Here is a 23,761-nt window from a genome sequence, read left to right as displayed (position 1 = left end):
AGGCTCATTCCCAGCTCTTCTACTCACCCACCATGTAATTAAAGGCAAATCATTTCACTGCTATAAACAATTCAGTTCTCTGTCTGCTGTCTCCTTATAATTATAATTTTTTGGCAGACCAAAGAATAATATTTGTATATCCTCAAACATACATACACATGTATATATATATACACACACAGCATGGCACTGAAGGGCTTCATTTAAAAGCTATAAAAATAATAATCATCATCATCATCATCATATGTTGTAGTTTAAATAATAAAATAGGAAATAGGCTTAGCAGATTTTTTTAGAGTGCTAACAAACAAAAGCTTTCAAAAAAAGAAAAAAAAATAGAACCACTCATTTTAGCCCTAAAATCTCACCAAAACCACTGGAAGCAAAACCTCTCAGAATCAAACCACACAAAATGGATCCAAATGTGTTTAAATTAGATCTATTTGTCAACATATTTCGACTACCACAATAAATACTGCTAACTGACACCCATGGATTTTATTCCATAAACATACTGATGAGCTTAAAGCAATCAAAGGGAACTCATACAGGAAATTCATAAAGAAAAAGAACACCCAACTGTCAGAGAAGGAACACTTCTGAGACCACAGGTATTTAATTTGCAACCTCTCAGCCCTGATCCTTGAGGAGAAGCTACTTAAAATCTCCCAAGGACCAGCACAAGAACTAAGACTGACAAGAGCACAAGAGGCAGGCAGATAAATGAGTTTCAGTGGTAGTAGTTTCATGGCCTTTCTTTTTTTCCTCTCAGGGATATAAATCTTCCCCCATAGGTGAATGTACTTTTAGCTCTCTGCCATTCTGCACCTTTCTTCCCCCCCAACCTCTTTTAGCAGCCTACCTCACCTTGCAGGGACAGTTCATAGCAAAACTATGGGCTCACTTGTTTTTAGCATCTATTCCAGGGACCAAAGAGGAGCTTGTATGTCTGAAACCTTTAGTTTTTCCAGGTTTGCTGACATGTCTGACAGATGTGTTACAATGGCAATCTCAGGTAGGCCCTTCCATCTACCAGGGTTATTCCTGAACAACTTTACTTGGTTGGAGACTGTTTTTTTAAAAAATGGCATGACCCATGTTTTTTTAGAGCTGTTTTCATCTACACCCCTTCCCTATTGTTCCTTAATAACAGGTGGAGGGCTTTCAGAGGCTGTTAAACAAAGGGATGGCTCCTGGACTACAGATCACCTGCACCACTCACCTTTCCACCCTCATCAAATCTTCCCACATGAAAAAACCACTCTCGAGAGCAGAACCAGGTTGGCATGATCACAGTAGGCCCATGGGAGGTGAACACCTGGGAAAGGGAAAAAATCCAGTCAGTGAACAAAATGTCAAACCAACAGCTGCTGAGGAACAAAGCAGACCTCACACATTCACCTGAATTTGTGCCTATGCATAACCTTCAGCAATTTCAAGCACAGAGAAGAATAAGTGCAGGTTGGAGTGCAGTACCAGAACCTGCCAGCTGCCACAGCCCAAATTATCAGTCTGATTCCTGCTCCATATTCCATGACCTTCTCTTCTCTCCCAAGCTGCAGCATGAGCAGAATACTAAAAACACTTCACCAAATTTAGAGTATTATACTGGAGTTGGCACTTTATCAGTAATGGGGATGTTGATATGGAAGTGAAAGAATTGAGAAGAATCACAGGAAGTTCAAGTTCTCCAGCTGAACCCTACAATTGCTGAACGTTGATTTTTTTTTTTTCAATTTTATATTCCTTATACATGCATTAAGTATGAACTTTCACTGATCTTTTATTTCTGCCAAAGACACTTAAATCCTAATCAAGCTTGGACAAGTAAAATGCAATTTGTTTTAAACATTACCTGAGTACTGTGGATTTTCTACCCAGGGGTACCTATGATAAAAAATTGTTGGAAAGGAAGAGCTTTAAGTAGAGAAAAGGGAGCAACTATTAAGTTAATCTCTTCATTTGTGACAGCCAAGACCTATACAAATGAGTCTTTGAAGCTTTAAGCAAACTTGTAAATACAACTGTGAAATAAGCCAGAATGTGGATTACAGGAGGTGGACTGGCTTTTTCTTTTAGCACAAGATGAAGTATCCAGGCAAAGAGGAGACTGAACTTGTCAAACACAACGTGCACAGTGAAGGCAGGAACAGCAACACAGGAACTACAGAGCACACCCTGGGTCAGGAAGGCAGAAGAAACCAACTTCCCAACTCCAGTCAGTCAAATGACAATGCTGATCCTGTGAGCTGGCAATTTCATAGCATGTTATGGGAATATTAATATTCCTGCACATCTGAAGTTCCTAAACTAAGAGCATGAGTGTACATTTGTCACATGCATCTCAGCATCTACAGTTTACAGGTGCTCCTCTTGATATCAGCCTAAGGGAGCCCCACAAACTCTTGTCTGGAAACTTCCATTTCCACAGATAAACATGGATGTAAGACCAAATAAAGACACGTAAATCAATTGTCCAAATTAATTAAATTAGAAATCGAATCAAAATTTGACAGATGACCTACTCCCACTTTTCTCATCTGCCCACACACAGGCATCCACTTCAGGGTGAAGCACCCAGCATGCCAGCTCCAGGAGCACAGTGACAGAACATCACTGTCCCTAAAGGGATCCCAGGGTCACTCATTTTCATCCAGACACTTCAGTTCTAGGCACTCATATTTAGTCAGAACAATCCTATCACCTAATGTATCACAACATATCAGCAGGTTGCCCAGAGCAGAAAAACTCTAATTCAGAGGTGTTAAATGCAAAAATCTCCCCCCAAGAGCCAGTGGGATCTGAAAGAGACAAAACCATCCCAGAAAAGCAGAGCAGTCAGTGATTACTCAGTACATGGTTATTAGCTCCACATTAATTACAAGGGCAATTAAGTATGGCCTGAACCAAACAATGACCAAACAGCAATCCCAAAAGAAAACAGCAGCAGGGAGAAAAGGCAGGCCAGAGGGCATTGCACTGAATCTCATTTCTGAAGGAAACAAAAACTTCAAATGAAAGTCTCGAGCCCATTGGTACTTGTGAAATGTGTCTGCAGAGACCAGAATGCCATTTCCTCAGAGAACAAAAATGCACTTCACCTTAGAGATGGAGCTCCATGCAAACAGCTGTGCTCACGTGCCAAGAACATCCATCCCACACATCTGAGATAATGTGTGCCCCACTGACAGATAATCCAGTGAAACCACATAGAACAGATTTGAAACATTTGAGAGAAAGCATCCACAGGCCACTCATGTTAGCACAGATGATGAGATGGTGATTTTACAGCAGACCATCACTGCATCCACTGATGTCTCTCCTAAATCCAGCACTGTTCCATGGCTCACTGCCCATCTCAGAGAGACACCACAGGAGGATCACATGGGAAAACACAGACTGATGATGCCACACACCATCTCAGGATTGTATCCCTCAAGGAAGTCTTTAAACCTGCACAGCACAGCAGCTGAGAGTCAATGAATTGGCAAATAAATGTTTTCTACATGAATACCTAGAGTACAACATCAAAATTAACTTTAGGAAATTTATTTGTGCTGCTGTCACAAAAGACAAATTCACACTACCTTGTCCCTTGCTATGTAAGAAGAACTTTTGTGAAGCTGAAATTCTCTTTGTTATTAGTTTAGTCTTCAGCTGAATCTCCTGATCCAACAAACCATAAATCAGCAGTGCTACCACAAAGGAGGAAAACAAGGTAGAGAGAACAAACTCCTTCTTTTCAGCAGCAGTAGATATAATCCAGAAATAATCTTTAACCTGATAAAAGTGCTAGAAATCAACATTTACACCACATGTACAGGAATTGAAGAGCTCTCCCACTCATCCTGCCTCTGGCTACACATCCCAGGCACAGCACCGGCACTCACCTGACCCCAGGATGGATCAGAGCTCTACATCAGTAAAAAGCCATTATTTTCCTTGTTTTTAGTGTTAGTTTTCTACAGCCTTAGTTCTCTGAATCAGTTCACTGTGGGGTCAGAGTAGCAATACTGCTGACACACTGGAGAGGGAAGGAAAAGCTCTGGAGAGGAAAACAAGCCCTCCCTTTTTGGTCACTGCCCACAGTTAATGAGTCCAGCTGTAACATAAACCTGCATCCTCTGAATACCCACTCTGATGGGAGGAGAACTGGCCAGGAAAAACACTAACTCCTGTTCTGAAACACTGAGGCATCTGCCAAACTTCTGAAAACCACCTTCCAGAGCTTTTGAAATTTTATCTTCAAGAGAAAAAAAAAATAACCTCAACCCTCTGCACTTTGGAAATTCTATATTTCACCTTGGTTTAGTCTGATGGGAAAGTTTCCTCTGTATTTCTTTTTTGTCTACTGTTGTCATAAACTCTTGCCAAGGTGTTAAAAAATGGTCAAATTGCCTTATTCTGTGATGAAAACTGTAACTTCTCACTTTGTGAGACTGACACTCTAGATTTTATCCATAAATCTTTTAGATTGCATTGACTGGAACGAGAGAAACAAAGAGGACATGCTAATCTTAACTTGAAAATCAATCAAAAGCAGAATTTGAGTGATGGTGCCATGAACTATACTTAGTTTTCTTGGAAATATTCTCCCACTGTGTTTAACAAATATCTTGTGTCACCTTGGAACACCAGTGGGTTTCCAGAGCTCTTTGAGGAATTAATTCAGTATTCTGAGAGCAGGTTGGACCTGTGAACATTTCACACACAGCTGGATTGAAAGATTAATGCCTATTAATAATACTTGCTGTTAATTACAGTACACTGTATGCTGTAAAAAGTAACTCAATATATTAATATTTCATGTTAAAAATCAGAAGGTGAAGGTATAAATCTGTTCAGGTTTAGAATTCCTGAAGAACAGTGTTGCCATAACCTAACTGGAATCCATCTCCAGATGATGGGCACAAATTCCTATTTCAGCATCTCATATACTAAATTATTTAGAACTTGTATAACTATCTGGGTTTATTCCAAAGATCAAGTAGCAAGTAATTGAAACTGGTTTATTCTTGTTCACTGTTTGGCTATCAAATTACATCCAACTGTTACACAGATTCTCTGAAAATAAATTTAAAGAATACAAAGAGTTGATAAAGTGACTTTCATTGTTGTGTTTCAAAGCTGTCAACAGCACATGGAACTCTGGTTCCCACTGATGCTCACTGCAGATCATGTCAGCATTCAGTGCAAAATTTCAGTTCCAATAAGGGAAGGGCATCTGTGTGTTTACAGTAACTGGTCAAGGAAAGTTCTGTTTCCTGAGGCAGCAAAAAGTCTAACTGCAGTGTGGCAAAAGCAGATATGCAGATGGTGAAACAACCTCATCACATCAGATATCATTGTGCCATGCAGGACACACAGGGGAAACCAGGCAGCTCCCAAAAGCAGCAGATTTAATCACAGCCCCAGACTGCTTTCCAAAGCAACAAGCTAATTCCCCAAAATGCACCACACATTTAATTCTACTTATGCTACAGCATTGTTCAAAATTATATCCAACACAAATCAAGGGTTAGACACAATCTCCTCTGCTGAGATAAATGAAGCTTTCCAATATCCAATTTCCAATTATCCAATTATCCAGTATGCGTTGACACGTTAGAAGGAGAAAAAGAAAACAAATCCCATGGGGAAGGTCACATTATTCTTTAAACTGTAGACAGACCATAGATTGAAGGACATCATTCCTCACTTGAAGCAATAATATGTTAGGATACCTGGGCATTAATTCAGCAATGAATGTACAGGACCTTGTTACTGAAGTGTCCCAGGTCTACATCCAGAACCAGGTCTGTGTGTGTTGGCGTGAGAGAAGAGGTGCAGAGAGAAGGGAAGAGAAAAAAAAAAGACTCTTCCTGCTTCAAAAAGTACTGTGCAAAGATTTTTCAAAAGAAAATAACTACAACAAGCTTTATCAGGCTTTTAGGAAGCTAAACAGGCATGTGGTATGGACCCCATGCAGTTGATTTATACTGTACTGAGCTGCTGCAGCCTTCCCTAGGCCTGTACAAATAACTGCTTGTGTCACCTCATCACTGAGCAGCTGAAAATCCTTCTCTAAAGAAGCTGGAATCCAGCACAGCAAAAAGCAGATTATTGAAATAAGCCATCCCTTGCCTCCCTGTGCAGAAAAGCAGGGGAATACACAGTAATTCTGGTGCAGACCTGAATGAAAAGCAGTGGTATTTAGCCTTCCCAATCCCAAACACTCCTAAGCAACAAAACCAATCAAAAAGAGTAAGAAAGACCTGAGAACTGCTAATGCCAGTGAAAGCAGAGAGCATTCAGCACCTCTGAGAAGGTATTCCTGCTCCTGGAAAATTTATGACTTACAGCTCCCTGTGATTTCCTCTGGATTTGAAGCCTGAAGGAAGGCTGGAATGTCTCACAGTTTGCAGGAAACAGAACAGAGCCAGGGAGAGGAGCTGTGAGATGATGCTTTCTCTTAATGCAAAGGGCACAGTAACAGGAGGAAAGCTGGGGGAGAAAAGCTGAATTTGGCTCAACTGCTGTAACAACCTCCCTGGTTCCTGCAGGGAACAGTTTACTGCACATCTAGTGATCTTCACCAGTCCATTCACTTTCAGAAAAATACAACAGTCCTCTTTACAGCTATGCAACCATTATATCAAAACATCAGTTTTTTACAAATAGTATTCCCTATGTTAAATAAAATGTTCATACCAAGTCTCTGCAGTGAAACAACCACCTGGAATGAAAACCAGGGTGTGCATCAGCAGGGCATCACCTCCTCCTGACATCTCTGGCTACAGCAGAGCCTCACAAAGAATGAAATGCTGGGTTAAAGACTGCATATAACAGGCTACCCTGGCCCTATGTTATCAGATTTTCTTAAAATTTGCTGCTGAAAACAAACCTGTTTTTAAACTTGCTACAAGTAAATATATTAACTTTGGGTTTCTAGTCCAATTCCTATGGATTGAATTGGCTGTGGCTTTGCTTTTTGTGAGCCAGCTCCTGCCAGCCCCATTGTGTGGGATAATTGAGGGCAACCATACTGCTGAATATCTCTGTTTTGTAGCTGAATGCCCAAGAGCAAGCACCATTCTTTTAGACATTTTTAGAGCTTTTCCCTACTAATGATGATGAATTAACCTACTGCTGAAACCAACACAATAGCTGCATGCAAAAGAAACAGCCTGTATGATTCTAGCATGTCTCACAGCTTTTTTGGGGGTCTGTAGGCTACTAAAAGTGGTCTTTGCAAAAGGTTTCTCTAATTCTTGGAGATTTTCCAGTATTTCAGGAGTGGAGTATTACAATGGAAGAATGACTTCATCCAGTAAAATAAAGCATTCTGCACCAAGAAGTTGTCTTCTTGGCTTGCTGTTTGTGCTGAGGTTTTATTACAAAAGAAAGAAAACAATCTGCTTAAAGTCATATTGGCAGGTCCTAAATTGTGATTAGAACAAACAAGAAATCTGCTAAGAAACAACACTGACCAATGCTGATGTAACATAAGACAAAAAATGTACCTTTCCATTTGACTTGTGGATGTGCCATTTTGAATTTTCACAAGTTGCAAGCTGAATTGGTCTTTCATATTTGTGACTTATTAGATGGCATTTAACAGATGACAATATCAACAATAGAAATATCTCCCTACATGGTGTGTAGCTAAAAACTAAAACTATTCTGCTCAAAGTACACAATGCTATGCCCACAATTAGCAATCTTCCTTAAAATGCAACATGTGAAACTTTTCTACATACCAGCTCCCAGAATTAATGTTCAGCTGAAATGTGAGTAAACCTCCTGGCAAATCTCAGCTCCAGCCAATTTTAAAATGCAGGTATTTGCAGAGAGAAACATGAAATACTTCTGAGTGTTCAGGATTTTTTGAGAGTGTAACATATCCTTCATACTAATGCTCACTGATTCTCTTTTTCAAATAAAAGCTTGTGCTATAAAAATTTTATGCAATTTGGAAGTGGGGGACACATGACCTGCAGTTAAATGAAAAGAAATACAAGCACCTTATAAACAAGCATCAAACTGTAGGGAAGGAGATCACTTTTGAATTTGAGAAGTTCAGCTGTGTGCTAATGTACATGCAAAAGACCCACAGGAGAAATATGAAATATTCATGAAAACTCGCTGTATTTATTCCAATAAAAATTATATTTCTATTGTGATTTTCCCCCCCTACAGACTTTTAACCTTTAGAGAAGGCAAAAAGAGAAAACTTAGATCAGATCTTAAACTACAAATTCTGATTATCTGATTAGCAGCTGCGATAGCAGAATGTTTTCTTTAGGAAATCAAAGCAAACTTTACCCTAAATCTCTCCCTCATGTCTTCCATCATATCACAAGTCTTTGGGGAGTATCAAAGCACCAAATGCATTCCAGTGCCTTGAGAGTGTTTGATTTGAGCTCTGTAACCCTTCAAAACTGTGAATGGGAGAACAAGGAAAAGGCAGAAAATAGAAATGTATTTTAGAAAAATAAATGTCACTGCTAATGCAAAACCAGTAAGAGAAGATTTTACAGGGGGAAAATTTAAGATCTCAGGATTTTTGCCTTCTGTACACTGTCTGTAATCTTCTACCCACAATCACTTTCTCACAATGAAATAGATACATGCTGAGAGTAAAAAAACCCCTTACCTCAGCAACAGTTTTTACACACACAGACATTTTTGATAATGAAAGGGACCCAATTCATGTCCAGAATCCAGTGGTCTCTTACAAGAGTTTGTTTTTCAACAGTGCAGAAGACACATTTGGAAAGTCCTCAACCAACCCTGAGCATTTGCAGAGACAGAAACTAAATGCCCATCAATCTGTAAAAGTCTGAGACAAACCAGAGCTGAGAGCACTGCAAAGCTTTCCCCTCCTCTCTGCATTCTCCTCTTTCAGCCTCCCTAGTAATTTGTTGATGGCTTTATATGTAGGATTTGATTTTGTAGGTTTTTCCCTGTGTCCCAGCCAGAAGCATGGCCAACATTTCATTCATTTGTGACTGACTGTAACCTCCAAACTCTCACAGCATGGGCAGCTTGAAGTCACCCTGTGCCTCTGAGTCTGGGCCCTGGGTGTGCATCACTCCTGACATCCATCCCACTGTAAATTCTGCCTGAACTTGGCATTTCCCATCCCTGCTTTGGAGAAGTTATTGCTCAGACAGTCATTCAATCTAGCCAGCACATTAAAATACTTTTAAAGAATTCAGGGGTAAAAAAAGCAGGTAATGGATAGCTTCAGATCTTCCAAGCAGAGGCTGGTGTGAGTGACCAGGGCAGCCACACTGCACTGGGACAACATAAAATCAGCAGTGCTGAGGATGAGAGTCCAGGTTCACCCCAGGCTGGAGATGAAAAGCAAGCAGCCCTCTCCACAAGGGAGAATTTCTGCCATGGGGCAGCTGAACCCCTGCAAGGTCTCTAATCTCTAATGCACACAGAGGAGCTCCAGAGGGCTTCTAAATTCACTAGTTCATGTTGGCACCTGCCTGAGCCTCATGTAGCTGGACATTCCTATAATCCTCAAACTGATGGAATGACTTTTTCCACTAAGATTAAATTAAATTTTTAAGAAATCATCACTAAGAAGTGGTTTTAGCACACAATATGAATCTGATAATAAGCAAAGTGCAGCTAAAATGCTCAAAGAATTAAGAGGAATCCAATTCTGCTACACATACAAAAAGATTTTTTACATTCCTTTTTATTATCATCTTACTATTCTCTCCTGCAAAAATATTCACAACAATAAGACAGTAGATATTTACTATATGGCCCTCACCATCTACCATCAATAAACAGTAAGGGCATCTGCATTAAAGAGTCTTGCTATAACATCAAAGAAAAACTATTAATAACTATCTAAAGGAAACTAACTGAATTAGAAAAGAAAATGTTGATTTTTTCATTTGCCAAGAAGCTGAAAATCAGTGGAGGAAGCAGATGCTGCAATTGTACTTAATGTAATTTAAAATTTGAAAACAGAACAGCAGTTTTGGCTATACTGAAACATGGTTGTAGCAGCAGCTGGGAAGGATCTACTAAGCAGCTCTTGTGATTTATAACTTTGAGAGCTCCATGGGTCACTCAACATAAACACCCTTGTTTGTCTCACACATCCTGCTAAAAATGATTAAGATTTAAATGAGGTTTCAGGTCTCTGAACTATGAATTCTGAGAAAAGGTAGTGTAACACAAAAAAGCACAATAACAATGTATCTTAGAAATAATGTGGTTAAAAGTATTTAGAAATAATTATTTCCCTGTCATTCTTGACAGAATTCAGATAAAACCTTAGATAATTTACCCCCAAATTCCCCAAAATTAGAAACAAAAACTTTGTGTGTGCTACTTGTTTATCACGGTGACAAACAACTACAGCTTTGAAACTCAAGTACAATGTCAGCACAACAAAAGTTCAAAAAGAGTGAAATCAGATTTCCCCTTAGGGCTTTATCCAACTTAGCTTAGTATGAAGTAAAATCAGTGTGTCAACAATACTTATTCCTATTTCTTATAAAATATTTACTATAACCTCTTTTTGGAAATGGAGATCTCTGCCCTTTTCAAGCTGACCCTACACAAAAACAAATCATAGAACCAGAAGGATCTGTGTGTTGCAGTCATGAAGTCCCAGTTCCAAAATCAGCAAAATCTCAGAAATAATCTTTTAATCTGATTCAGGAAACCATTCCATCAGTAGCATGTATGTAGGCAAGCTGCAAATGTTTAAATATTTAGCCAGGTTGAGACATTTATGAACAGCAATTTTTCACACATGCACATGTATTATTCTGCACCAGAAAAAAAGAATAGAAGGAGAAAAAAATAGCTTTTTTTTAAGGAAAAAATGGATGAAAAGTGATGAGCCTCTTGAAAAACAGGCAAATTAATCTATAAAATATAGATATTTATATTGTGATGGTTACTCCCATCATATCCACTACCATCAAGTCACCTCTTCTTGTCTGAGTTCAAGACAAGAGCAGCAAGCTGTGATCTTCTAAAACTGGCTGAAGCATTTCAGCCACACAGCAAACTTCATGATAATAAATATCATCTTCCCCTTCAAAACAAATAAACAAACCCACAAAAGCCATGAAAAAGAAAAAAAAAAGAAACCAAAAACCAAAAAAAACCCAACCCAAAATAAACAAACCCCACAAAAACCCCCCAAACACATAAAAAACCCCTACCATACTAAAAACAACTTCAAATAATGCCAAAAGATGATAAAACTAAAGAGGTATAATACCTTCAGGACTTGTAAATTCAACTAAAACTCTGTGAAAAATGACACCCACTGGGCCTTTGAAAGGCTGTGCCAGTGTAGGGATGGCCACTGAGGAATCAGCCAGAGGAGAAATTCCAACTGCAGATCTCTGGTCTCAAACCTCCAAACTCAGGAACAACATTCCTAAACAGAAAAAATACTGACTGGCAAGTCTTTCTTGCTAATGCAAATGAAGATATCACCACTTTAAAGCTCATAGAACATGAAAAGTTGTCCTGCTCAGCCAAAATTTCAATTTGTTTTCCTGCTTTATTGAAACTTGAGAAAACTTAATTTTAGGAAGATGTAGAGAATATGGTGTTTTGTGTTATTTGTACAACTGCCATGGGGGTGAGCAAAGAAAACACCCTGCAGGCTGAGGAAAACCTGCCTTTGGGAGCAGACATGCCAGCAGCAGAGGAACCTGTGAGGTGAGAGGGAAGAGCAATTCCACAACCATCCACATGCTCTGGGTGCCTCCCTGCCAGGTGTGCTGAGATTGCAGCACTGCAGCAAGTCTGACACTTCAAGCACTTTAATGTGAATGGGCTGTTTATAAAAACCTCTTCCCTTCACTTCCAAGGGGAACTTCTCACATGTTTCATACTGTACCACATTGCTGTGTTTATAGCAACTGCCACTTTGCAAAGACAGAAACCAGGTTTGCATCCAGTATCTGCAAAATGTAAAGTTAAGAAGTGTTACCAAGCAGCTGGACAGTGTTTTAATTCAATGGAAGATGTTTCTGTTTCCACTTACAGCAGTGAAAATCTGGGCTACCTTTGCTGACTTCAGTGGAATTGCTGCATCCAGTGCATAGCTGGGTGGGATATTTGTACTTCTGGTCCATCCTAGACCTCTGCTGTAGCTACAAGATCCCCTGCAGGCAGGCAGAGGGGCTCTGGGAGGGCAGGAAGTGCATTAGCTCAGGTCTGGTGTCCCCCCAAGCCACATCAGGGAGTTACAATGTTAATTCATCACTGGGATAAAACTCATCAAATGAACCAACATACCCAGAACAGAAACATTTCTGCTGCATTAGCCTGTCCAAAACCCAAACCTGAACACTTCTAAGGAAGTATAAATATCTTAAAGCACAGGTGAATTTTTAAAAACTCCTATTTTTATACACACTGAGTAAAATAGAATAAATACACTTCAGCTGGAACAGACCTACAATGATTATCCTGAGAACTTTAGGGATGACTAAGTCAAAACATGGTTTTAGGGCCCAAATGTCTCTTCACCACTGACAGACTCAGAGGACTGACCACCACTTTGGGAAGCCTGGTCAAAAAATAACAGACACTTTAATTTTATCACCACCAAAAGATGATTGGACAAGTTTTACTCACCCTCATCATATTACTTTGGATATTTCTGTGACAGGCTGAGCTTATTCTCAATTTCCAAGTTGTAAAGTTTCCAGCTTGCAAGCTTTCAGCCCGGATACATTTCTGCACATCCTTTCCCTTGGCTCTTGCCCTGTTAATTCCACTGCACATCCCAGGGCAGCCCCTGATCTTCCCCAAGTGCCTGCTCCCACAGCAGTGGGATGAGAAGGCACTGGGCAGCAGTTTGCCTCTCGTGTCACTCACAGTCAAATGCCTGAGACTTTTCTCAGGTAACACAAAGCAAACCAGATGTCCTTTGGAGTAAAAGGAAAGGAATATAACAAGATCCTCAAAAAACCAAAAGAGTATAAAAGAAAAATATGGAGAAGGCTCAAAACTTCCTCTGCTGTCACAGCTGTTGTGGGCTTTGAATTCTGTTTAAATATTGTTCAGTGTAAGAGTCAAACATTCAGAAGAACATACAGCTGGGCAACAACCACCACCCCTGGACTCTCTCATTTCTGCTGCATTCTGAGACCTCTCACCTCTTCACATGAATTGAAGTAAATAAATGAAAGGAAACTTTTAAGATCAGTGTCATGATCTAAGCATTTCTGGCAGAAGTACACTAAGACAAGCTGTAATACTATGGAATTAGTTAACAAAATTCTAGTTAAAATAAAAACATTTGTACCTTAAGGTGTTAGTTTATCTTTGGAGCTACACAGAGTATTATCAGGAGAGCTATCAGTGATTTAAACAAGTTTATTCAAGTTAAAACCCACCATACTTTCTTATACAAACCCATGCTTTTTCTAATTATGGCACTTCACAGAAATTGCAAATTACTCCATTGTAAGCTTTGGTAGTAGCTTACAAAAAAGAATCTCAATGTTTACTGCATTAAACTATACATAAATCAGAAGTGCCATGAAAGCAGAATGGGTACATAGAGACAAGCTTCTTTTACACTGCAGTGTTTTTGCAGATGTTACTTTTAGAGGAAACCAATTTGTAAATCTCAAATGAAGTTTTTCAGTCATGAACACTGATACAAAAATTTGCTTTTCAAGCACATTTCATTCCTTTCATTTTTGGAAAAAAATGCCTGGGTCAATGTTCTTTTTGATTGAATCAAACAATGAATATTTTTTACGAGTTTGGTGTTTCACTAATTTTTTCAGTCTTATCACCTGTTATCATAATAGCCTTGTCATTCTATATTGTTCCAGACATAATTTCTTTTTTTACTAAGACAGACTTACTATTGCTAAGACTAATAAGGTCAGTAATTGGTATTGTCCAATTCAACATCATTTCTCATTAGCCAGCTGCTAACTCAGGATAACCTCAGCACTGCAGCTGTTTCACAAATCCAACCATGATTCTAAACATCTACATTTAAAACAGCAAAAGAATTTAAAACCCAAATCCATTTCATATTAAAAAGCATGATCTTGTCAGGAATGTCCTTCATGTTCTAAATATTTCCATTTAGTCAGAGTAAACCATTCCCTGGACAAAACCAGGAAAGCAAGGCTTTCTAAAGCAGGACAGAATGAAAATCTTTGTGCTCTACTTTTGAAGATATTCCTGAACATCCAGCTTCAAAACCAGTCTCAACCAACCCAGTTAATACTTCCCAGCTCCTGGATGAGCCCTCAGACCCCAGAGCTTTACAGTAACTGTGGAAATGTAGAAATGCATCCTCTGCTACTGTGTGGGCCTGTGCTGTAATTCATTTTCAACAGCTGGAGCAAAGCATTATTTTACCATTTTTGCTGCTTTTCATAAAGAAGAGGAATTGTCCTGAATGACACTGGCTCGTGTCCCACAGCTCCAAGGCTGAGCAGCCCTTGTGCAAAACTGCCCCTGGTGCCCACCAAGCCACTCTCACCTCCCTCCTCAGCAGGATGGGGGACAAATAAGATTAAAAGCTCAAGATTAAGGCAGTTTAATTTTAGAAAAATGTGAAGGCTGAGCAAGGAAGCAAATTAAAACAGAAAAAAGATGATTTATTCTCCATTTCCCAGCAGCAGGTAATGTTTGACTGCTTCCTGGGGCTGCTGTGGAGAACAAATGCCTTAATAATGCCCAATGCCCTTTCCTTCTGGCTTTTATCACTGAGGGTGACATCACACTGTAGGAACATCCCTGGGCACAGCCAAGGCTGGGTGTCCTGGCCATGTCCCCTCCAGCCCTGTGGGATCCCTGCTCAGCCCTGGCCAAACCAGCCCAGCTATCAGAGCAGAACAACATTCTGTGAGCAAAGGTAACTGCAGCCCAGCCAGACCCAGCATCTCTTGATTTGTACTTGGAAAAAACTTCTTAGCCAAAGGGCAACACTCTGAGACTGCTCTGGTTCTGAGTGTTTGCAAATATTTGAAGCTATTTTGTTAGCAGCTAATGTCAGTGAAGAAAAGCTTGACTACACATTCTGTCCTCAGTTAAGAGGAGTAAAAAGCTTCCCCCTAAATTCAGCAAAGCACACAACACTGTGCTAAAAAACTCAACTTGCATTCTGATGACAGATTACAAGTTTCAATACTGTAGGGAGAAAATTCTTTATTTAAAAGAAAGGCTCTTGGAACTATGGATGATTAATGTCACCCTTGGGCATTTCTCTCCTGGTCTCAAAATTAAGAGAAATTGTTAACACAATCTTCTGATCAAAGAGCATCACTGGGTACCAGAACATAAATTTTGCTTTTTGTGTTTGAAAAGGTAAAACATCAGTGCTCTCTGGGAAGAAAAGAAAAATAATCACAAGTAGGATTACAAAAGAAAAGTCAAAGATAAAAGAAGACTAAAATTCAGCTCTGCTGGATATTCCCTCAGCCTCCTCTGCATATCCCCCACACCAAAAATGCCCAGACACTGCCCAGATGCAGGTGGCCAGAATCTCCTCAAGATGACAATTGTAGTCATTGACCTGCATCCAGTAAAACCAAATTAAATTCAAGTTTCAGTATGGAATAGATAAGGGAAGCAAAATGAGGAGAGAGAAGGAGGGAAATGGAGCAGGGGGGAAGGGGATGGAAATTAAAGCACCCTGTGAAAGGTCTTTGGGCAGGACCCAAAAACCATAGATAAGACTGAAAAATCTACAAGGCTGGGAACAGCAAGAAAAGCAATTGCTTAGCTTTGCTCCCTTTTATGCTTTAAGTAGAGAAACTCCCAGATTTGGCATGGGTAAAGAAACTAGACTATGACAAGAAATATTTGTTGCTTTCATCAGCTTGTCCCATCACAGCAACCACTCAGAACACCCCAAATTTTGCCCATCTACACAACCAAAAGGAGGTGATGTTGTGTGTATGCCTAATACCTTTCAACATGTTCTAACACATAACTTCACACTCAAGTCTAATTCACATGAAGTCATTCTAAAGAAAACAAAAGTAACATGATATACCAATTCATTATATAAATGTCTGCACTTCCAGACTAAAACATGTGGATTTGCTTTAAATTTAACCTACACTATTTTATTGATTAATTTCCTAAATCCATCCTAAATGAGGCTGCATCAAATAGAAACCTGTAAATGCATTTTCTCACTCTCTGCCCAGCTGTAGAGGCTATTGGAATGCATCAAAAATGTCCTTTACAGATTTCATACAATACATGGAAGATGAAGAGAATAATTTCAATCATTAATCAAAAATTACTTCTTGCCACTAACATTTGCTGTTTTTCTCTGAAAGTTTACATGTCACAGAAAGCAGAAAGTACAGATGAGGTTTCTATTTGTCTTCCCATAAACATTGCCTCTCAATGGAATCTGCTCCAAGGTTAAAGCTCAGCCTGGAATCCCCCACTCTCCTGGTAGGAGGAACAGGGATATTGGTCTGATATAGGGTCACAGTAGCAGCTTAGGAAGAGATCCCAGGGGATGCACTTGCACAGAATATAGATTTGGCATATACCAAAATAAATCCAACCAAACAGAAAGCTTGTTCACAGTTCCGCCTCATTTCATATTTGAATATAGACCACATGTTTGGGGATTAAGCTGGTGAACCCAATCTGTCTCTTCCAGGAAACAGCAATGAAACAACTGGGCCATAGAACTGTCAATTATTTCATACAGACCAGCTGTGCACCAAGCTGAGCTCCAAACACAGGACCTACTACTGGAAGAACATCTTCTGTAACAAGAGCCTTAAACACAGAATACATTCACGTGTAACTGAACCAGTGATCTGTCCACAGGAACAAAATCCTACACATTAACACTGCAGAGCACACTCACAATATCCCTTCAAATATCCCCTTTTCCATTTAATATTTTATTTACTGCAAGTGTCCCTTTACCATTTCATATAGAAAAGAATCTAAGATGAGGAAATTGCTACATTGGCCTTATTGCTGTCCAAATGATGTTTCACCAGACAGCAAGCAGACCTCTATGGAGAAAATAGCCTGCCAAATTCTAGAGTTACAGGTTAAAAACCAGACACAAGCAGCACAGGATCCATAAATCTCAGGCAACACTAAATTGAACTGAAGTTTATTTTTCCTTTAGATCTCACTCAGCAGATTAACCAGACTTTCCCAGTGATCAGTACCTAATACTTTGAAGAAAGACACACAGGAAAGCTGACAGTTTTTATAATTCATTTCCAGTACTGATGCTTTTTTCCAAGTCTTTTCAAGAGCCAATACTTGCACATGACTGTAGAGGTACACAGAAAAGATGGATAGTAAATCCTGATGGGGAAAAAGGCCCCATCACTTCTTGTCTTGCACTTCTAAGAAAGTAAATGTTAATGTTATGAGTTATGTTAATGACTTATGTTAGTCAAGTTTAATCATACATGTTTTGTAAAAAGCTTATGGGCAGTAACAGCTGGAGTAGGAGCCACAATCTTGTTTATGAGGGACAAACTTGTTAAATTAACTACACAAAGAAGCCAATGAAGTCTCAGCCAGGAATCAGAACAGAGTGAGGAAATAACCACCTGTACAATTCAGACAGTTCCAACAGCCTGAAAGCAAAACATACTCACAAAGCTACTGAAAATGTGTCTTTTTACACAAGCAAATGCTGATTTTGGATGTGTGTTCACTTTATTATTCGAAGAGTTTCCCTGTAAAACCTGCCCTGTGACAGTACCCAGGAGCAGGGCTCAGTTTCTCCAATCTCCTTAAAACTTGGACAAGAAAAGGCTCTTGCAGTGGAGAAACCATTTGGTCCTTCAGGTCACTTGACTGCCCTACTAAACAAACATGCACGAGGGTCACATCACCTTGTGCTTACTTACTGTGCACACATACCCTAATTGTGATTATCTAACACATCCCACAGCCAAATGGACATTGCAGAAATGTCAGGCTGGCCATGAGATATTTGTGTTTCTGGATAGGAAAAGAGCTGCAGCAACAAGACCCAATTGTTGAAGTTCTGTTCCAAGCTGACACTGTAAGAATTTGAGTCTAAACATTCAGTGGCCACGAGTGTTTTCACTTCCTGGCAGCATTGCTACCAATCAGACAGATGCTTTTTTAAAATCATGATAAATGCTTCAGGAATACACTGCTGACAGAAAAAGTCAACATTACAAGTGCACACCTCATGTTCCAAAATATCACTTTTTGTTTGCACCATTTGCATTCATCATGTATTTCCTAACCTATGACAAAAGTTTGTGATACAAGAATAGGATCTAAAAAGAGAATGCTTTCATAGAGTATCACTTCAGGAGATGAGGTAAATATTTTATTTCTCTTAGGAGTGGCTGCAGTGCAATTCCAGCAGGTCAGAAGTCTGTCTGCTCTCAGTAATCAATACAGAGTTCTCCCTATGGGCTTTGGCAGCTTCCCCATGTCCCACTGTGGCAAGCATGATCTGAAAACTCTGAACATAATTCAGTATTGAGACAGGAAAAGAGATTAGAAATGAAAATCTTGTTCAAAGTTGATACTTATGCCAGACCCACCAAGTTGCTTAGAGAAAGCTTTATACAGAGAGTTAAAGCTGCTTTGTTAGGCAGCTTTAGAAATATTTTGAGCTGTGGGAATTTCTCCCCCAATTTGCCCTTCTTCCCTCCCTTTTTAAAGTAAGAACTTGTATGAAGCAGCATTCAAGGCCAAGCTTCAGAAATCATACAGGGCCACTGGGTCATCTGCATTACAATGCCTGATTCAGCATGTATTTATATCATAAATTATGTTTCATTACAAGAAAATTATTTCCTGTCAAAATGGAAGTGCTCAATTTTGACACTTAATTTATATGCCTGACCAAAAAAATAGACCCAGTAAAAAACTGATTAACTTAATTTTATTTAATGCATACCCATGTGGAGGCAGAGAGCACAATCAGAGATTCATTATTTTATTATCTTGACCAGAAGATTATTTTTGAATAGACAAAAAATGGTTCTACATAGCTATAAACATAAATGGTAAAGATCCTGGACTAGTAACCACATCTATATTGGTCACTTTCGTATTTTAGCAATAATTTATTTTTTTCTTATGAAATCTACAATATTTACCTTAACTGTTACAAGCTGAAAGTGATCACAATTTTTCTCTGAGAAAACTTTTGCTTGGAAAAGAAATATTGTCTGTTACAACTTGTATTTTGTATTGTTTCTTTCCAAAGTAATAGAAAATTTCTAGGGCCTGCACTGCTCTTGCCAAAGCAAAGAAATGCAATGTATGAATAAAATAAGTTACATTGGTAACATATCTGTGACTACAAATACATCAGTGTTGTCCAGTTTCATTTATGAAATAACTATAATAGTTCATAATGATACACCCTTTAATACACCCTTTTCAAAATGCAAATTATTTCTCAGCAAAAAGAATTTCTGTAATTCTACAGTCTAATCATACTACAAAATACCTAAATATGAGATATTAAAATTCAGTTTTGGTTGTTTTTTGGTTTTTTTAAAGAAATATTTCCTGATTTCTACAGGTCTTAACTTTGGTCTTAGATGCAAACAATAATGCTTCAGAATACCAGTGCTTTCAAATAGCTTGAAAATATAAGCAACACTGATAGTTTTCATTCAATGAAAATGACATTAACTGTCAACAAACCAAGCACTATGAATGAATTAGAATTCCTCTTCTTTATTAAACTCTCCTAATCACACAATTACTGCTTGTTAGGACAAGTTCCCTACACAGTCCTTCTGTCAACAACAAATAATCAGCTTCACCCACCTGAAAATTCAGATAAACTATAAGAACTAATAATGGGAAACCTGCATAAGTCCACTCTTTGTCTCCATTCAAAGCATTTTCAAGCAGATGAAAAGCCCCAAGTGGACCTGACAAGACTGAACGTTGCTCACATCTGCTCACTTATCTCTGTAAGACACCCACATTTTGGGTAGGAAACCACACAAACATGGAAAACATGATCCATTTCCATCTGACAACCTTTGAAACTTGTCACAGGAACAGCAGTGTCCTTACATCCACTTACAGCAGCAGGCAGAGCCAGGACTCCCAGCCACCAGCCAGTACCAGTACCAGTCCTGGAGACACAAATCTCCAGCAGCACCAACACATCAGAGCTGGGGCTGCCCATCCCTGATGTGCCCAGGCCAGGCTGGGTGGGGCTCTGAGCACTCTGCTCCATGGAAGGTGTCCTTGTCCCTTGGAACTGGATGAGCTTTAAGGCCCCTTACAACCAAAACCTCCCCCAGCATTTGATGATTCTATGGAAGTTGGTCTCTACCCTTGACTACCCATGGCAATTTTTGCATATTTTCTCCAGTTTCTCACATTTTCTCTCAGGTGATTGACCTGGGATTCACATACAGAGAATCTTCAAGTTCCTCACCTGGAGCTATACACCTTGCCTTAATCCACCCTTAATTTTTGCTGCAATTGTGAACCCTGCAAACAGAGGAGTTATGCTCATCAATCTTCCTGCCACAGTTTAGTGATGGAAATCAGATCAGGCTCCATCGTCTTTCCCAATACAAAACTCAAGAATTCAGCTCAAATTAAAACTGTCATGCACAGAAATCCATTTCCAAGAGGCTAGCAGTGCTTTTTACAGAGGATTATGGAACAAGGCACCACAAGCTGTGATGATATTAAAATAACTGCACACCTCTGTAGGAGAAGAGCTTTGCTGAAAATCTAACATAAGGGCAAACTCCCAAGATTAAAGGATTTAAACAATGAGCTGCCAAACAAGGCTTCTAAGGGTATTTACAAGATGAATTGCTATTTTAAAATCCATACAGAACTTTCCTGTACTGCCCAATGAAAGCCAATATGGCCATCACTCACCCTAACAGCCCAGTCAAGCCACATCCCACGAACAACTCCAATATTTAACAGACCAGGAATGCAGAGGTGCCTCCTTCCTGTGGGAATGAGACATAAGAAGGATGTTAGAATTTACAACTGCCAGATCCTCCAGGCCTGGCTTTGGATTCTACACAGCTACAATCACAGAAACAACAGTTGGAATATGTGAAACTGAGGAGAAAATAAATTTACTGGAACAACCCAAAGTTTCTGTAGCAGAATAAACATATCCAGTAATTCTGATGTTCTGCTGCCTGCACAATGTAATCAGAAGAATTTAATTAGAGAGCTGTTAGAAAGAAAGTAAACAAGAACCACATATCCACATAAGTGCTTTTGTATTCTGCTCTAAACATGCAGCATTAAAGAGGAGAAAGCATTATTTTGTATAATGCCAAAAAAATGACAAGAGCAGATTATTCAAGAGATTACCAGTAATCAGTGAGGTGACACACACAGTGTCAATGTCTAAAGTTTCTATAATAGTAGTTCCTAACTGAAATTATTCTCTCCTGTCAGATTTAATACCTCCAAATCATCGCCTACATTACATAACTTCCTGCTATTTCTTTTCTAACTTTCATCCTATTCTGTCTGAATGAGAACATTGTAAATACTTATTTCCCCTGTATTTACTGGGAAATTTTCCCAATTTCCCAATAAATATATTCCACAGCTTTGCTATGTACCTGAAATGACACATATATTTGTGCATATATGTACACACAAATATCTGAAAAACACCCAGTGCTTGCAGATGCAGAATTACATCTGCTGAAACCAGTTTTTTTTATTTTAAATCTTGACACTGGGCTCATTACTACCCGGGATACAAGTAGAAATATAATTTGCTTTTGATTTTTGAGGAGCTCTAAGAAAGTTGGCAAAGCTCTAAGAAACTTCAGTGTGCACCTCTAACTTTTTTTAGAGCCTTTGAAGCTCTCAGCAACATTTAATTGATACATTTCCATCCAGTTCAGTAATTCAGAGGTTAAAGGGGAGAGATCAGAGGGAGGAGAGAGACTTCAGCAACTTCTTGTCATCATTGAATTGTAAATAAAGGTTTAAGCCTCTCAAAATTCTATCTTTTGTGCAGATTCATAAAGTCTTCACAGATATCAATTAGTATTATTCAAGGACTACAGGTGTCTCAAATTCCTCAGATGCCCTGGTGATTTTAAAGTGCTTTTAAATGCATGTTTCTATAACCACTGTTATGCTTTCTAAACAAGCAAATTAAAATTCCATAGATTAAGAAGGCAGGGATTGGTTCACTTCATTAGAGTTTGATCCCTTCCCTTTTCTGAAAATCCATTTTGTTAGGTAAGACTGAGCTTCTGTTCAATGAAATGCTTCACTTCCTCTTTTTTTCTCCCCCAAATACTCATTTCAAATTAGCTCTACAATTTCCCCAAGAAGCTTCTCAAAAGGATGTACTTTTGATTTAATCCAGGGGTATTGGTCTAATGGAGGGCACACTGAGCACACACATCTTCTACACCCTCTAACAAAACCAAAGCCAAATTACCATTTATTTTCTAAAGGGAGAAATCACAGTATTCACTCAAATTTCCAGATATAAGTGCTGATTATTAACAAGGAGCAGTTAAATTCTCTTATGACAAAAAAGCATGAAGTAAGAATTGGTAGGAAATAAACAGAATAGATTAAAACGAATGTTAAGAGAATGTATTTGTATTATCTGTGAATAAATCCATTAAATGCCTAGAGGTATTTCAGTAACATGGAATCATCAATTTATTTGCAAGATAAAGTGATAGTATGCATTTTATTCCTCTGCATCAGCAGCAGTCTCTGCTAGCAGCTAATAAAGATATCTGCCCTTTTTATGTTTTCTTCATACTTGATTGTTCAAGAACTGAAGCAGAACCAAAACTGATGGGAAAATGCCCCAGTTACAGCTAACATCAAGCTAGGACCAGCTCAGACTGCAGGAGGAAAAGAAAAGGAAAAACACTTGTGTGGGTGTTGCCTTTGAAGTTTTTCAATAGACAAATGTCATTGAAAGGTTTCACTCGTGGTGCAAGAATACTGTAAATTCAGACACATGCAGACTGCCAGCTCTGAGTGTCCACATACCAGAGCAAAAGGGCTGAAAATGCTCTGCTAAATCACTGCCTGCCTCAGATCACTTGAGAAAACACCTCACCCTCTCCTGTGGCTAAAACTCAAGGTAGACATTTGCCCCCAGCTCTGGATTCTGCCTTGTGCTGTTTCTCTGTGAAAGGGATGCTTGAGTCCTGCTGGAAACCTTTAGAGAAATGGTTTTGTGAAAATGAACAGACAAACAGTTGGCATTGCAGAGAAATCTGTCCCCTAAGCAGAGGCCCAGCAAAGAAACACAACATGTTCTGCCCACCTAGAACATATTTCTGATGTTTAGAAAAGACATTAAAAACCATTATCAGTTACTATGAAACACTGGCTATACAGGAACTGCTCCCCTGTGTTCTCCTGAAACATATACACAGTTCCCAGTCCTTTTTCTGTCTGGTACTTTACTGTCTAAACAGCCTGTTAGAAAAGTCACCATCACCAGCAATCCTCCCCCACAGTTACATCTTTCTATTGCCTTTGCCAGACTGTCCTTTTAAACAGGAAATTGAAATATACAGGTTATCTTTTTTTCTTTTTAAATATGAATACTTAGCTTGGTTTAAGAGTTTTTTTTTAATATGACTTTTAAGTCTTCCTCTGAACATACAGCAAACATTAAGATTACTCTTCACCTAACTACTCCACCTCACATCATTAATACTATGCTAAAACAAAGGCAGAATTTTATATTCATATGTCTGTGAATGAAGATTGAATTTTCTTCATTTTTGCATTAAAATAATGTGCATATAAAATA

General features: G+C 39.0%; 1 protein-coding gene across 7 annotated transcripts in view; it reads right to left on the bottom strand.

Moving 5' to 3' along the window:
* Positions 1-23,761, bottom strand: part of B3GNTL1 (UDP-GlcNAc:betaGal beta-1,3-N-acetylglucosaminyltransferase like 1) — a 105,929-nt gene that overhangs the window by 32,600 nt on the left and 49,568 nt on the right. For all 7 annotated transcript variants that reach the window (XM_079323524.1, XM_079323523.1, XM_079323528.1 and 4 more), the window contains one exon: positions 1,223-1,318. In XM_079323524.1, coding sequence (XP_079179650.1) covers positions 1,223-1,318 — 96 coding nt within the window. The remainder of the gene's footprint in view (positions 1-1,222; positions 1,319-23,761) is intronic.

This window comes from Erithacus rubecula, assembly GCF_903797595.1.
Source record: "Erithacus rubecula genome assembly, chromosome: 20".
Lineage (NCBI taxonomy): Eukaryota > Metazoa > Chordata > Aves > Passeriformes > Muscicapidae > Erithacus > Erithacus rubecula.
The sequence above is the reverse complement of the archived record's forward strand: the minus strand, read 5'-3'. Positions and strand labels throughout refer to the sequence as shown.